Source organism: Lepisosteus platostomus, chromosome 9 (genome assembly GCF_059453375.1).
Source record: "Lepisosteus platostomus isolate fLepPlt1 chromosome 9, fLepPlt1.hap1, whole genome shotgun sequence".
In the NCBI taxonomy this organism is placed as follows: Eukaryota; Metazoa; Chordata; class Actinopteri; order Semionotiformes; family Lepisosteidae; genus Lepisosteus; species Lepisosteus platostomus.
This window is the reverse complement of record NC_142619.1, coordinates 59706202-59723211: the sequence shown is the minus strand read 5'-3', so window position 1 is coordinate 59723211 and position 17010 is coordinate 59706202. Positions and strand designations below refer to the sequence as shown.

At 39.2% G+C, this 17010-nt stretch overlaps 1 protein-coding gene across 1 annotated transcript in view; it reads left to right on the top strand.

The window, feature by feature from the left end:
- LOC148655344 (uncharacterized) overlaps positions 1-17010 on the top strand; it is a 35608-nt gene that overhangs the window by 10335 nt on the left and 8263 nt on the right. Inside the window, exons 3-8 of the mRNA XM_088645894.1 lie at positions 1902-1969; positions 6358-6458; positions 8510-8627; positions 10702-10751; positions 12902-12980; positions 16774-16842. Of these exons, the coding sequence (XP_088502020.1) occupies positions 1902-1969; positions 6358-6458; positions 8510-8627; positions 10702-10751; positions 12902-12980; positions 16774-16842 (485 nt within the window). The remainder of the gene's footprint in view (positions 1-1901; positions 1970-6357; positions 6459-8509; positions 8628-10701; positions 10752-12901; positions 12981-16773; positions 16843-17010) is intronic.

Sequence of the window (17010 nt, the reverse complement as noted above, 5' to 3'; positions counted from 1 at the left end):
CAGAGATCTATTCTTAATTTATTAAAAATGAGGGATCTAATTTACTGTATTGTTATTAATGCTCCTTTTTATTACTCTCAATGTTAAAATACATCATCTTTGTAAAGTGTATGCCTTGTGTTCTTGTTTATACATGATTATGTGTTCTTCAAAGCCGGTTAATAAAAGTTTTCTAGTTATTTAACTAATTTATTTTATTGTTCTAAATAGTAGAAAAAACAAGTTGTGTTAGGAGCCGACAATAGGAGTGTCTGTGCAAAATTTGATCTGGGGGAGACCCTTTCCAAGGTCTTCCAAGGCCCAAAAAGCTAGGCCAGCCTGTAACGTAATCCCTCGATTAAGGGCGCTCCGGGTCTTTCACATTTTGCTGATTACATGCTCCTGCCCCCAATCCTGTCCCTCCTTATTTAAGCCTGATGCTCTCGCTATTCTGGGCTCAGCATTAGGAGATGGAGGCCCGTGAGCCCGCCTACCAGCGGGTCCAGGAGAGACCCGACGGCATCGGCTTCATCACAGCGTCCTGACCCTGCCGCTGCACTGTTTGGAACAAATCGTTCTGGAGGCAAAGATCAAAATAAAAATCGTTGTTTCTTTTACATTCGCCACTGTGTACACAAAATGTGAGTGACAAGTTTTCTGAATGGAAGTCAGTCACTTGGTCAAACATGGCTCAAGTGCGGGAGAATTTTATGATGCCTCTCCAACATCTCAGTGACCGTAGTGTGGGGAAAAATATAGAACTTATATATAGAACTTTTAACGGGGAGCCCCTGTATTATACAGACAGTACTAAAAAACTTGAAATGGCTTGAAAGGTTAGGCCATCCTTTATTGTAACATGCTGGGATTCTCCATAACCTACTGCTGGCCCATATGTAAGGGATCATGTATTATGCTGAGCTGGTTTAAAGGCCCATTTCCTGTCCTTTAATTTTCTTCTTTTTATTTAAAACTTTAATTCCCCTGATGTTATTTGACAGGGCTTTACAGTGACCTACAGCTGTGGATTATGTGTGCACACACCATCAGGTTCACTCTCTGTGCAGTGCTGTGATGTGCTCATACTGTACTTGTTTCTGCAAAACTACACATGCAGTACTTGGCCATGGCTCCCTTTTTAGTGCTGAACCCCCTTCACTCCTTTTGGACAAGGCAAGGAGTGCACACACTTCAGGGTCCAGGAACGGGAACCACATTTTTCTTAATATACGGGAAACTGTTACTGAGCAGAGATTAGAACCAGCCCAATGTTTCAGACTTTCCATTCTTGATCTTAATCTAATGTTTTAAATCACTGACGGATCCTGTTTGGCCAATGGTCCAGACCTAAATTGTTTAGTCTTTTGACTATGTGACACAGCAAATATTGGTTGTGTAAAAGTTCCCGGTAGTATTTGATCCGACAATAAAAGTCTCTCCAAATAACCCTTGTGTTGTCTCAGCCGAGACTTTACCAATGTACAGTAACTGTCTGGGAGCAGACACTGTCTTGTTCTGTTTTCTTATATAGATTGAGAAATCAGCTCACTACAGGTGACTCCAATATCTCTGACAACCACATGCATAATGCACATTAATATATTTTGTTTGGTCTCGAGGTCTCTCAGATGTTTGTTCTGAGCTCAACACTCTAGATTGCTCTCCTCCATCACATGATGTAAAACTGTAGCTTTGCATGACCAACAGGAATAAAGAAACATCTGGGTGTCAGAAATGAACCAATAAAGTTTGTTGCATTAGTTCTCTTTCGCTACTCCCATAACAGGGAATGGATAAATAACTGTGCAACAGAAGTGATTCATATTATCAGTGAACATCAGGATTGTGCTTGACCTAATGGGAGTGAGGAACAATTGTTAAGCCTTTATTGCTAAAAATTATATTCTGGAAATGTTTTGCAGAAGAGGAGAAAGCAGGCTTGTGTGAAAATCAAACCATGAACGAAGGTCCTGAAGAACAAGTCATGAAGGTACCGTGCTGTCAGGGTTATTGATAATCAATGTCCTATAGCTCCATAAAAATCTTATTTATATCTCACTTTTCTGGTATTAAACATTTACTATCCATTTTTGCTTGTGCATAACTTCACATGTAAGGGTAGTATGTTTATGTGCAGAAAAACTACAACTACAGCTTTAAAAGCATGCCAAGTGACAAACAAGTTCCTCTCAATGAGATATCACAATCTTTACTGTGAACACACATCTTATTCTAACTGGAATCTTACCTCAGTGGCATCTTCTCATTCTTCTTGGGTTACGTCCTATAACAAAGGCTCTACTTTTCACTGAAAACTATACAGGCCGTTTGCTTCTAAATGTGTGAATTAAAATATATTCTAAAACACTGAGCTGTCAAAATGAATGCTAATTAATTTTTTGGTGTAACAGACATATACTAATAGTATAAACTGTAGAAGTAGACTCCCACTGCTCCCCTCAAAAACATGCCTCACTACACACTATGCAATAATGGTTAGATAGTCCCAGAAATACTGTCTATGGTGCATAAGACATCAAGTATTTTCATGTAGAATTCAAAACATACTGTTGAAAATATAGTCAGTTATAATTGTGAAGTTTTATTTAGCAAATGACCAGGGGTGTTTTGCCTTGTGTTTTGCCTAAATTCCACTTTACACTTGCCCACTCTGACTTTCCTAAAACATTCCAATTGATATAATTGGTGAAGCAATTTATTACTTTTCCAGCTGATCTGCTGTATATTGGGACTGCTGGTGCAGACTGACTGCTGTGTGTCAGCTACCTACTGTAGGTGGTGCTACTTTTCATGAGTGGATTAAGTGGATCTCCTCTTACAGTGACTTGCATAAGTATTCTGACTCTTGCAGGTTCCACATTTCGAACTCACTGTGCACCAACAATTTCCTCAGCTCTACTATGTAACTTGCTATGGGTTGGTCTGACTGCCGTTTGCAGTGATGGAAAGGAAATTGCTGCACTATAGTGGACGGCGTTGGGTCATAATTTTTCCGCAAGTACTCAATTAATTCTGCATAAGCCACTTCAGAATTAACTGAGGCTACAAGACAAATACCGTAACGTGGGCAATAAACACGCAGAAGAGTGGGAATGGAAGTGCTCTTTCATTGATAAGAATGGCATAGGATCACTGTCCTTGAGTTTGGTGCCTTAGACCACTCGCGTATCCTTTTTTTCTGTCAAAATAAACATCTCACAATAAGTACACATTCATGCAAAGTCATGCAAATCTACTACATTACAACAGTTCTTAAAAAGCTTCATTGCCCTTTATCAAACTGAGCAAGTGGATGCTGGGGCTGGATTTGCACAATGAAAGACCTACCACTTGTTGTTGTCCATGCCTTTTCCCTGTGCTGGCTCTGAAACTGCAGTTGTTCAGTCTTCTGCTGGGGGCTCAAAAGATTGATTTCCTCTTTAGTTGCTAAACATTATGCTTTATCTTCTTCTTCAGCTCTCTCAAGTTTCACTTTCACTAACAAGAACTACACTCACCACCCAACAAGAAGAATACCACTCTATTATAGAGGGAAGTTGGGAATCACGACTAACAAAGGCCAGGCAGGTCAGGGTGGGAACCTGAGACCACAGACCAGGATGGGGAATCACAGGACAGCAACACTCGTACATTCACTGAACATGTACACAAACCCCTGTCCTTCCCCCCAAGTCCCAGGAGTTAACAGTTTCCCTGATAGTTCCCAGCTGTCCCAGACAGGTTCCCATCTATCCCAGCATGCTCTGCTGGGGCTGACATCAGCAGCCTCATTCCTCAGCACTGCCTGGTGAGGGCGCTACAATCCGTCGCTGCTCCACACACACTTAAAAGAATTGAAAGATTCTTTTCAGGGCTCACAATATCATTTGCGTGAGAAAAAAAAAACACTCCAGCATCTCTGCATATGCTAGCCACAAACTTTCTTTGCTTGCCATAAACTCTTTCATACATCCAAAAGTCATCATTTTAATTGATGATTATGCCGTCAGCACAATCGGCTTCACGCGCGGAGCTCCAGCTGTATTTCTTTCCCTGCTCGGGCTCGTCCATGTAGAACGACTGGTTCTTCCCTCCGCCTCGTTGTTATATCTACCCACAATGTGGAGCCACTGAAGGATTATGCTGAATTCGAACTTAATTGAACAACGTACAGTTGCTCCCAACTGGTAACTAACTGAAAAACTAACTACTTCCCCTGGAGCCACTTAACATAAGCCCCCCACACCCCCTGGCAGGGGAGGAGCGACTATTGCTCAGTTCCACAATACATCACACAAAAACTGCTTCAGGCCAGCACATTTTTTAATAGATACCCAAACCATCTTGCAGCTGTAACTGCTGTAATTCATGAGTCTGAATACTTATGCAATCAACATATTTTAGCTGTTTCTCTTTTGTTTTTGCTGACATTTACCATAAATCGGTCTGCTCACCTGTAGACTTGTAACAGGTGCAATAAACCCAAAGATTACAATAAAAAACATGTACTGTATTTATCTCTGAGCAGGTGAGTATGAATTGGTGTAAACCATGCAATTGGATAGTCTAAATACATTTTGAATTGAAAGTCCCCAAAGGTGCATAATGTACATGTACAATATTGTATTGAATACACAGCAGAAACACATCTATGAAGCTTTTGCTGTTTGTTTTTGCAAGGGTTATTTTTAATGCCTGGAGTAGATGACCCTTGATATGGTACTGGCAGAACTAGCTTGCTATAAACTTGGAGTGAGCACTTTCATTCAGCCCACACAATAACTTAGCAGCTCCCGAATCAAGGGGAAACACTGTGCCAAATGTTAACTGTGATGCTCTTCCAGACAAAAGCAGACAAGGAAATATACTTTCCATCTGCTTTTCTTCCTGTGTACTGATGAGAGCAGGGAGCATGCGGGGGCTGAGAGTTGTAAAGTAACCCTATTATCCATTAGCTTCACCTCAAACTGACTCCATGACATCAGCTACACACTGACCCACTGTAATTACTAATGAATCAGGGTGACTCATCAGCGTGTGAACAGTAGTACAATTGGAACATGTGAGACTCATTCAAAAAAAAAAATACTGGGAGCATGGCCATGCTGTTTGACATTGTTCATGTTCCAACCACGGGGCCCAGCAGATGGGACAGAGTGTGACTGCCTCAGAAATTACACGGGGTCACATCTCGCTACTGCAAGTACTGTACATACTTTGACTTTTTCCCTGGCATCAACAGCACTGACAATACATCCAGTAAAAGTATTCTATTTCCAGTTTAAATTTGGTTACTTTAGTGACATTATTCCATACACAAACAACAGAAGTGTAGATTGCTGCTGTGGATAGAGTTATAATAAGCTTATAATAGTGACATTACTACCCGTAAAGGGTTATTGTAGTGATGGCGGTCCCTGTAAATGGCTATTTTAATTACATCAATCTACAGTATGTAAAGAGTTATTATAGTGACATCACTCCCTGTAAAGGGATATTGTAGTGATATCAGCCCATGTAAATCTATTTTATAATGAAATCAATCCGTGGACATGTAACTATAGTCATATCACTCACTTAAAGTGCTATTATAAGGACATTAATTCCTGTAGATGACTATTATACTGCCTTTAAAGGGTTATAATGTTGTAATAAAATCTCAGTCTAGTTCCCTGGCCTTTTGTTCGTCGGATAACGCGGTACTGAAGGTGATGAACAATTGAGTCACTTTCAAGAGAACAGCACAGTGCAGACTGGAGATTATTTACACAGTTCTGTCCTTCATTACAGAACCTCCTAGCATGTAACTACAGTTGTGTCAAAGAATATTATCTGGGAATTTATCTGGGATTTTTTTTTCATTTACTAACAGAAAACTACTTCTTCCTGAAAGGATCAGAACCTACCCATCACAGGCACACCCTCACACAGATACACACAAACACACCGGCACACAGACACACACCCACACAGACCTGCACACAAGGAATGATTTGAAAACACCACCTAACCTAGGAAAAATCTCTTTGGAAGAAGCTAGAGCACTCAAAGAAAATACACAAATGCAGGGAGAACAGGTAAACTTTACACAGAATAACCTATTTATAAATTGGATAAAACTGAAATTAACAGAAAATTGGGTCTTCCTAAAGTAAATTTTGTAATATTAGAAATGGTTAACACCTTGATTTGGCATAACTAAACATTCTATACTGCTTTAGTTTGTGCTGTACATTCACATACAAAGGTTTTAATATGTTATTTATGGTTTCCATTATCTAGGATTACCGACTGAACTTTGTGCAGAGCCTATGGTGTCTTAAGACAGTACATAATTCAGCTGTAAACATTTAAATGGAGATTTTCTTTTCTTCAAAGGTGTTTAGCTGCTCATGTCTGCAAGATATCGATGGTGATTTGAATCTCAGTGATGCTCCGAACCTCACTGATGAAGAGGAAGGAGAACAGGATAAACAGAAGTATGCATGATCACCTACTGAGATACAGTGATAGTAGTTACTAACTGTTAACCTGAGTGAGAGAGTATCAGGAGCTACTGTACATGCACATGCTGCATTGTCACAGGCTGGTTGCTTGGAAAATGAGGGGAAATGTTTCAAGAAATGCAAATCACCGGTAAGAGTTTCAGCAGCTGCAAAATGGGGGAGAATTTATCGAACAAGTGGTGAAAACGAACACACAGAAAAGAAGAAGAAGCATATCACTTTCATAATTATGGCTTGTAAACATTGTGTTTCTCTTCCCCTCTCACTCTTTCCCTCCCTCGTTGTCTCCATCCCTCCTTCTCCCTCTCTCTCTCATTCCAACTTCACAGCTAACCAGGCTGGTTTGACCAATGGCCTGTAGGCTAAGGCTGAGGAATCTATTCATGACAAGACTCACACCAACACTGTATGCAGTGCACACAACTGAAAACAGAAATAATCATAAGAACGTATTTCAAAATGAATTTACAGTCCGTAACTACAGTATAAACCCTTAATTACATATTCTTTTGACAAAGAATAATCAGTACTTTTGACAATCTGCTAACAGTGCGTAGCTATGCACATACTGTACATTCTAACAGCTCACAGGGCAAAGCTAATAACAGTATACCGTATAGCTCTCAAATATTGTTATCATTAAGGTCTGTATACTACTATAATAAAAAAAAAACTTAGCTGAAGTAATTGTAATATTTCGGACTAATCCTTCTTTCTACTGTGTAATCGGTGGTGTAGAGTGTGTGGGTGGAGCCATGACTTGACACACACTCGGGAAATGACTCTCAGCTCTCAAGAGCCAGAGTCATGCCACAGCTGCACCTGATGCTTGAACGCTGTTGGAGACAGTTTCATCTTAGACTAAAACTCTTCCACTCTTTCTCTTGAACCCTCCCCCCCCCCCACTCCCTTCAAACTGTGCATCAAACTGAGCATCGGACTCTGTGATCCAAATCAAGGGCTGTAGTCCCTATGGTTGCAACCAGGATTCAATTCATGTCTTTTCAGACACCTATCGTCCGCAGATCCGCACAGCCTACACAAGCAGCACACAGGGTAGACCCCTTTCATCACGCATTAGAACATACCCTCACTAATAAAGAACATCCAAAAATTTCAGTTTAGTTTAGTTCAGTTTCCATGTGTGAGTTGCCAAATTACTTTCTGTAGGAAAATCAGCAGCTTGATGCTTTCATCTTGTGTGTAGGAAGAGTCTGTAAAATAGTATATGCTACTGTATAAGAACATCCAAAATATTCCACCATCACATCAGTCTGTAATTTCCTCCGTAGCAAACATTACAGAAATGTTTTTTTCAACATGGCAAAACAATTTTATTTTTTTTCATAAAGTTCAAATACCATTAGATAATGCCATTAGCTTGTTTTGATAATCCTAAAATGGAAATAACACAGCACTCTGGATGGAGTATTTTGTAACAATCTGTTTTTAATAACAATGTCTCATTACCATGTCATATTATCATAGACAACAATCTTGTCCAGCATCTTAGATTTGGTCTAAAAGACACAGGCACGAGGACAGTAAACTTTCAGGAAGTTCAAACGGATTGACGAAGAAAACCATAAAAAATTGGAAGCTGGTATAAATGCAAGGATTAACTTACAGGTGTTATATGAAAAGATAAAGCTTTGCATAAAAGTGTCAGCCAAATACAGTACATTAATAGAAATAGAGTTTTTGCATATACTGTAAAATAGATGTGAAATCTATTATGTTTTGTTAAAATGGCTTGTTATAATAGAAGACACTGGGTTTATGTGATACTCTCAAACTTTAGGATTGCATATATTCATTCATGTTGTCATTACAGTGTAAAAAGACATGACTCTCAGAAAGTGTTTATTGTTGGCTGCCAAATCCTGTGATTGTTTTGGCTTTAAAAGCAAACTGCTTACATTTCCAAGCTCTGCTGTAACCACAGCTGGTGCACCTGCTCTTGAGAGGACAGCAGGAGATACATTTTCTCCTCATTTGTCTCCCATGCTTGCTGTGCCACACAGAAACATTACCAACAAAGAAATGACAGCTGTAGGTTTGATGGAAAGGAAAACCAGACAGAGAAAAAAAATATCCAAGGAGGGAGATGCTCAATTAACTTGGAAAACAGCACAAGACAAGGTAAGAGTAAAAAATAATTAAGCCTTTTTGTTTGAAAGTTACTCTGGTTTCTATTAGGAAAATATCTTTTCATTAGGCTAAGTAAACCTGAGTAAATCCAATTAAAATGATGCAGGAGTTAATGTCAATTTCTACAATACCCTTTGTACAAGGTCGCACTATAGTTGTTGATACGGATTATGTCTGCACACACACAAAATACTATCTATGAGCATAAGAAACATGATACTAATGGACAATATACTGTGAAGCCCCATCTAACCCAGTTAGCAGCTCATTGATCAGAGGATTTGATTGAGCTGTGGTTTGAAAGTAGCCAGTGTATTGGGTTCAACAACATGGCTGGGTAGCTTGTAACACATTCCCCTAACCCTTTGTGCTAACAAGTGCCTGCTGTTCTCATTTTCAAAATGCACTGCCACATAGTTTCCACATGTGCACTCTGTTTGTATCTCCCTGTGTGTTCTGGAGATGTCCATGAGCTTAACTTTTTTAGTGCCTTTGCGGATTTTGAATACTTGTATCAAGACCCCTCAGAGTCTTCTGTTCAAGTCTAAAAGGTTCAGTATCTTCTGTCTGTCAGGGTGGAACACTGAGAACAACATTCCCGGTTCATATCTTGAGCCCGGAATGTATCTGGTCAGACTTCCCTGGACTGAATCCAAAGAAGCAATATCTTAAGCATTTTGTGAGTAACTTATGTACAATTTTAAATGGGAGTTCATTTCACAGGCTGGAAACATCAAAATAGAAGGCACAACTCCATAGTGTTGGGCAATCAATGCAGGCCAGAGTCTGATGGATGAAATTACACTGTATGTAGGTTTATAGGTGTAACAAACAGTTCTTTCCGGACCCTATGCAGACGACACAATCCAGAATCGCGAGGAAACACAAGGAAAAAGATCATGCAGGAATACGGGGATGAAAACAGGGGGGCGTGTCCAAAGTGCACGGGGGAGGTGTGGCCGAGGCAAACAATCCAAAAGTAATCCAGAGAGGGAATCCAAAAACATGAATAAGTCCATAGCCAGGTGATCCATCCAAACTAGGAATTAAAACCATGAACCGGGTCGGAACTGGCGGACAGGGAATGGGACCAGGCGCTTCCAGATCCCGGACTCGCACGACACGGAAATCAGATGCAGAGCCAGGATGAACGTCAGCCCCAGGCGTTTAAGGTGGACTGGGAACAGGGGTCAGGTGCACAGAATTAAATCCAAAGTGAAAGGGCCGGAGCGCCCTTAAGGAGGAGGGACTGCAATCGTGACAATAGGAGATTAACAAGTTCAAGCTGTTCAAGCCCTTATAGGTGAGCAGCAGTTTTTTTTGTACGTTTCTTATGTTCAGATGAATATTTTACACAGGGATCCAGTATAAGAAAATTAGGACAGATGATATATGCTCATGCATTTTAATTTTGATTAAAATCTAAATTTGACATGAGCCTGAGCCAACAAAAATTTTAGAACATATCTGGATGCTCCCAAAAGCAACAATAATCAACCCTGGGAAAGAAAATGCATGCTTGAAAAATGTTATATTTCAAGATTAAATATATATTTCAGCACATTACAGACAACATGACCTTAAAATGCAAGGCTCAAGCTAAAAATGACCCCAAGATTCCACCTGAAGATCTGTACTGATTCCAGAAGCAATCAGTTCCCTAATGGTCACCTATGTTTTCATCACTCTATCTTGAGTGTTTGCAAACCTGGATCGGCACAGGCATTTAAGCTTGTTGTAGTCTCTCTGAGAGATTATGTAAGAACGCAGTCATTAGCCATTATCATTTTAGTCAGCTTCTGAATTTTTCTTTGACTTAGTTTTTTCCCCCAGTCTAATTGAAGAAAAATGAATTCTCCTTTGATATCTACTTCTTCCTAAATGCAAACATCCCTGGTTTCATTATATAAAACACTGTTATAATTGGTCATCTGTCTATCCACCCACCCACCATCACACATTTTTCAGTTGAACAAAAATTAAATTACTTACTGTACAAGCCATAAACAAAGAACAAAACCATGTGTGAATATCTGAATAGCCATGTTTATGTTCTGTTTTACAGATCAACAAGTTCTTTGGCTATCAGCCCCTTGGAGGAGACCTCAGCTTCAGGTACGCAGTTACCTGAATGTTATGACTCCAGGTGTCTAGGGGTAAATTTGGACGGGTTTGGATGCAGGGGTTTCTGGTGAGGGACTTAGGTAGCGTGACAACAAAAGTTTGGGTGCAAAAGTGATTTATTTTTAAAAAGTGAATAAGTGACTGGCATGTATACAGGACACAATAACACAGGGAAAGGGAACTTGAGCGGTACCAAAGGAGAGAAAATAAGAAAACCAAATGGATCTAGCTAATACAGTGAAGTCTAACTAACCTCTTCGGCGTCTTCACACGCCCTAACATCCCAACACTGAACTAACCAGAACCAAAATACACGAGTGGCACACGCCACCTAACCTAGTGTGTCTAGACTGAAAACAAACCTACGTGTGCACAATGTCGCCCGATGACCTTACCTATACCTTTCCCCTGGTGTACAACACAGTTAACAGTAAGTTCACAGTTAACAATAACACGACACGAGTGAACTAATTGCACGATTAGGGGAAAACGGGTAATACCGAAGAAAATACGTGAGCAAGGAATAGGGTAACAAATGAGCACAAGCAAGGTAAAAAGGAAAGTAACAGGTTCGGGCAAGGTAATAACAAAACACAGGTAATCAAAACCAACAAACAAACGAAGCAGAAGCTAACAAAGAATACGAACACTAGCGAACAAATCCGATCATGAGCTGAAGCTAACCGAAGTTGAGCTGAAAGCTCTCGAGGTCGGAACTTCTTCGGTATTTAAACTGTAGATCTAGTTGCTGACTGGACGGGGGTTAATTGATGATGATGTCACAACTGCAATGATGGTGTAGTGATTGACCAATGTGTGTGTGTGTGGGGGGTACCTGAATACAGGAAGCCAAGAAAAAACAAAAACACGCACGGGGACGTAACAGTACTATTGTACTATTGTGAAAATCAGACTGGCCTTCTTAATAATTTATGGGGTTCTGAGGGGTGACTAATGAAGACATTATGCCTGGCCAAACAGGATCAGCCAGTTGAGTTAAGGATAAAAAGAGTAAATGGTTGTGTTGTGGTGATGTGTGAAGATACTGAGAGATTGGGTGACACAAAGTGAGTCAGGAGAATAATTAGAGTCAGTGCCTAATTGGATGAGTGCACAGTGATTGGTGAAGACACAGAGATGAGGAAAGATGTGAATGAGTGAATGAGTAAAACCCTGAAAAAAGAACAATATGAAATAGAAGACTATGGACCAAAGAAAGTTTTTGCATTGTTACAATTCAGAGTTGATGCTATCTCCTCAATGGACAGCATGGCCAGTCCACACTGTCCACGTTTTTTTAAATATAATCAAGAAGTCTTTGCTTCCCTTAAGTCACTGTGGCTGGAATTGTCATTATACTGTAATTCTGCATATACAGTAGCTTTACTTAATGCATTGTACTGTACGTAGATGTTATATAACACATACAGTATCAAAGTCAAATGCAAGTACTTTTTCTCCTTGTTTCTTAACAGTGTGCACTCATTCATTGTCTTCATTGCAAGAAATCTTTTTTTTTAGTTCTGAACATTAAATTGAGTTTATCAGTGGGTGATCAGTGAGATTGAAATCTTTCCATTAGATCCTTCCAGTCTAGCAAGGAAAGTATTAGTGCAATTCTAAAGGTTTAATGAATGGTAAAAAACATTTCATAAAACCTTATGCAAGTAGCTTGTCTGTTCCCACCTGATGTAGGCTTTAGAATTCTGCACATTCACAATATTATTGCAAAATGCTGGAGACTTCACTTCCCAGGCGGTTGATACTTCTGAACAAAGTTGATTGAGGTAATTTTAAACTCCTGTGAGTGGGTGCCACATAGTATTGCATTTAGCTATTGAATTTTCCCAGTTCATTTCCCCATAGAGGTGGCTAGGATCAGAATAATTAAAAACTGGAAACAAATATGCTAAAAAGCACAATGAATAGAGTGTTTATCTTTTTAGTTTAAATACGTTTTAAAACATGAAGGCCTACTGTTTGTTTTCATTACATTTTCAAAATACTCACAGAAGACCAGATGGCAGTTTGAGTGACCTTAAATGAAACTGACTAGTATTTTCTAATTGTAAAATAATTTGCTGTGTACTCAAGGCTCAATAAACTCTTTGAAGTTGATTTTGTTGTTTGTGATTGTGAAGGTCATTGGAGGAGATGAAAAGTTTGGAAGGAAAAACAATCTGGAGGGAATCTGCGAAGGACACATGCTGTGGTGCAGTGGTGAGTTGAGAACAGTAGAAGTAAGTCTAGAGATTATAACACAGTCTTCAAAGAGAAAAATATGCAACTGAAGTGCTTAAGCACAATGCTAAATGGCAAAAGGAGCTGTCACAGTTGCAACGGCTTTCCAGAACAAAGAGAGAGTACTACACAAATCTTACTACTAGAGGCTACTTATCGTAAAGTACTGTATATTAATAAATCCTCACGCAAAGCAGAATTTTGTAAGGGTACATGACAATGCCAGCTCTTAAATTATGTGTGTGTCACCTTATATTTTAGCATTGTAGTTGTCCTGCCTTTACGTTGATTCTCGACAGGACCTGTGGTCGTATATTGATCCCATCTGGAAAAACTGAGTAGACTCCTTTCACCTTATTCCCTGGTTTCTTCTCCCAAACACACATTCTGAGTCACTCTGTCGATTCACTGTAAACTAGGCGGTGCAATACTCATTCTGAACCTCTCTACAATACCCATCTCTCTCTCCTCACTTTCTCTGTAGCATCATTTTCACTTCACCACCATTTATCTTACAGTCAGACCTCTAAGTACGAAAGACTCATTTATCCCAGCTGTGCCTCATTCTGCAGCTTTCCTCAAATAACAGGCGGCCACCTTGGCTGATGGCCACATCACTGGTCTTGAATTTTGAGCCAAGATGGTGTCTTCCTAACAGAGAATATCACAGGGTATGAAATCAAACAATGCATTTATCTGAATTAGCTAGTTAAAAGTGCTAAGCATCCATTAGTATGATCTACAGGATTTACATAAAGGGAGCAGCAGCTGCCCTAGTCATTGTGCTCTTTTCTTCTTGAACAGTAAATGTTCCCTATTCTAGGGAAAGAATAGGATTATGAGGACAAAAAGTAACCCCAAATGAATGTATTTTCAGAAAAGTATCTGATTTACCACATTTTATGGTAAAGCTTTTCATGAAAACAAACGTGGAGGTGCTTTTATGCACCTGATGTTACTGCTATTTTTTCCAATAACACACCACCCACCTGAACTTCTTGGATCTCGTACACGATTCTGTAGGTAATGACATTGGTTTTATCACTAAAAAAAACTATTATAACAGTTCTAAAGCTCATTAACTCACAGGAAAAGAAAAATGTCTTTCCACTTTGGAGATTTAACTATCAAGATCTTGTTCAGTGTAATATTCCACAGTCACAATTACTTGAGCCCCTTGGAGGGGAGTTCAGCTGAGTTATTGTAGCAGAATAACAAGAGTGTGTTTTTACATGAAAAAAGCCATCTGCCGATGAACTCCTAATACATTAAAAGCTTTAGAAGTACTCCTAATTAATTGCACTCTCTTCAAATCTTAATTACTAATTTCTTGACATTTGAGTTCTAAATACAAATTTGGTTATGGGAATCGGATCAACTGTGATTCTCAAGCAAGATACAGCTTGAGAATGTGACCTTTGTTGTTGAGGTACTGTAATTACTGCACATGGAAAAAAAAAAGTTTAATTATTTAATTTAGGCAAGCATCAGAAGGAAGAAAGAAATCTTGAGCATGTTTTATTTTTTTCAAACTGTGGTGTTTTTTTCCATGTGATAAATAAAATAGGAATTGTATGCAGTTCCATTTGGTCATCTACACTATCAGAACTTTCTCGGGAGTAGAATGGACTGCACAATTCCAGCTGGGAGGATTGCTTGATTTCTTCACTTAAGATTCCCATTTAAATTGCAACAAGAGCTTTCTGCTTCTTGGAAGTGAATGCATTCCGATTACAAAAATGTAACAAATACAGACACTCTTTACTGCATTTAAAAACATTGTATTTAAATGTAATCAATAAAGATTCTAGCATTTTTGTAGATGATATCGTCGGAAAATGACAAGTATTCTAACAGCAGTGCTGATGCTCACGTAGTGACTCCTCGGCTCATCTCATAATTTGAAGGAAGGTTGCTGGTAAAGCTCTGTGGAATTCGCATCCATGAAATCTAGATTCTCTGCAAATGAAATTCATCATTGACCTTTTGCCGAAGTGTATAATTAATAACAGCTTGGAACTTGGTGTTTAGATGCACTTGATTTCACAGGTTATGATGCAAACTAGATAAGTATTAGCATACTGAAGAATTCATAAAATTAAATGGGACGTCTTAATGAATTTTAAATGTGTATTCCACGATTAAGTGTCACATATTTTTAAATTACTTTTATAAGTAATAATATTTACTTGCTTATGTATGCGAAAATATACTGCTCTTTTGAACAGGAGTGCTGCTTTGATATTATCATACAGATTCTAACATCAATAGGAGCTTAAGTCAATAAGGATAAATTATAAACTAATAAAACTTGTTTTAATTGGCATTCTCATTGCTATTCATGTTATTTAACATAATGACCTTAATAATATACTGCAAAGGAACAAGTAATAGGTTTATTCCATGCTGAAAAGAGAAGAGAGAAAACATAATGTTTCAGCCATGGAGCATTCTTCCGGTGTGGAAACGTAATGTTTTCAGGCCGAAACATTGTGTTTTCTTTCTTCTCTTTTCAGCATGGAATAAACCTATCACTTGTTCCTTTGCAGCTAACGCAGCTCCCACCTGAATAATATATTGCTGAAAATGGCTGATATTGTGTACAATTTTGGTTACCAAATTATAGATAAGATACTGCTCTGGAATGAGAGCAGACAAGATCCACCAGATCAGGTCCAGGGCTTAAGAGAATGCCCTTCCTTTGACAGGCCAAAGGAACTGAAGCTATGTAGCCTTGAACACAGAATACTTCAGCTAGAACCTGATACATGTATTCAAAATCCACAAAGCCATTGACAGAGTCAACCCAGCGGGTTTCTTTAGAATAAACAGGGAACCACAATCTAGAGAACACGGGTGGAAGCTACATAAATGTGTGATCAAAACTGAGAGCAAGAAGCTCATCTTTACCTGAGGGGTTGTGGGAGTGCGAGACAAGCTGCCTGGCCTTGTAATTGAACCGGATACCCTGACACCCTTCAAGAAACAGCAAGCAAGATCCTTGGATCAAAAAGCTACTAAGTACCAGTTAGATGGGCCAAATGGTCTCCTCTTGATTGGAACCTTTCCTTTGTTTTAATCCTGTGTAGGGCATGGCGGACAAGCACGGCAAACATGTTACTTCACAGGAACAAGTAAAGGTCTATTCCATGCTGAAAAGAGAAGAAAAGAAACACAGCGTTTCGGCAGTGGAGCCTTCTTCGGGTCTTCTTTTGATTGCACACCTGAAGAAGGCTCCACAGCTGAAACATTGTGTTTCTTTTCTTCTCTTTTCAGTATTGACTAGACCTTTACTTTTTCCTTTGCAGCCTACGCAGCTCCCTACTTGAACTACTTACAGTATGTTATTTCACATGTGCAGCTGTGTAACATGTGAACCGTAGTGTCATGGTAATATCAAAACAGAATTCCAGTTCGTGGTCTATTTTGACATATGTATGCAGATAAACATGTGTGTAGATTGCAGAGTCATTTAAATAATAGATAAGACATTTAAGCAAGTGAAGTAACCTGCTGAAGGCTACATGGGCATTAGACCTTTCCAGTTATTAAAATAAAGCCTTTATCCACTACTGCCCTTAATTCACACAGTTGAACCATACTAACAGTCTACCAACGTTAAAGCATGTTGCTGCCTAACAGGAAGCACAAAGAAATGTAATTCTAAAGCTACTTGAATGTTAGATTTTGAAAGGGCAGAAGCTCTTTGAAGATAAATTCCATTTTACTCTTGAACATGCTGGCTTAGTTAAAGTTTCTGTTTGTCTCAAAGGGTGACCTGCACTGTGAGGTGGCTATTACGCAAAGCCAGGATAGTGCCCACATGTCAGTGGTGAATAAAGTAAGTTCCCTTATCTATATAAATTGCTATAGGGATGAAGTGCTTTAAGAATACAAGGAATTATTGCTGTGCTCAAGGCAGGTACAAAATGAAGCACATGAAGACAAATTACTCCTCTATATCTAGAAGGATTTGCACGTACAGTCACATATCCTACCCTCCAAATAT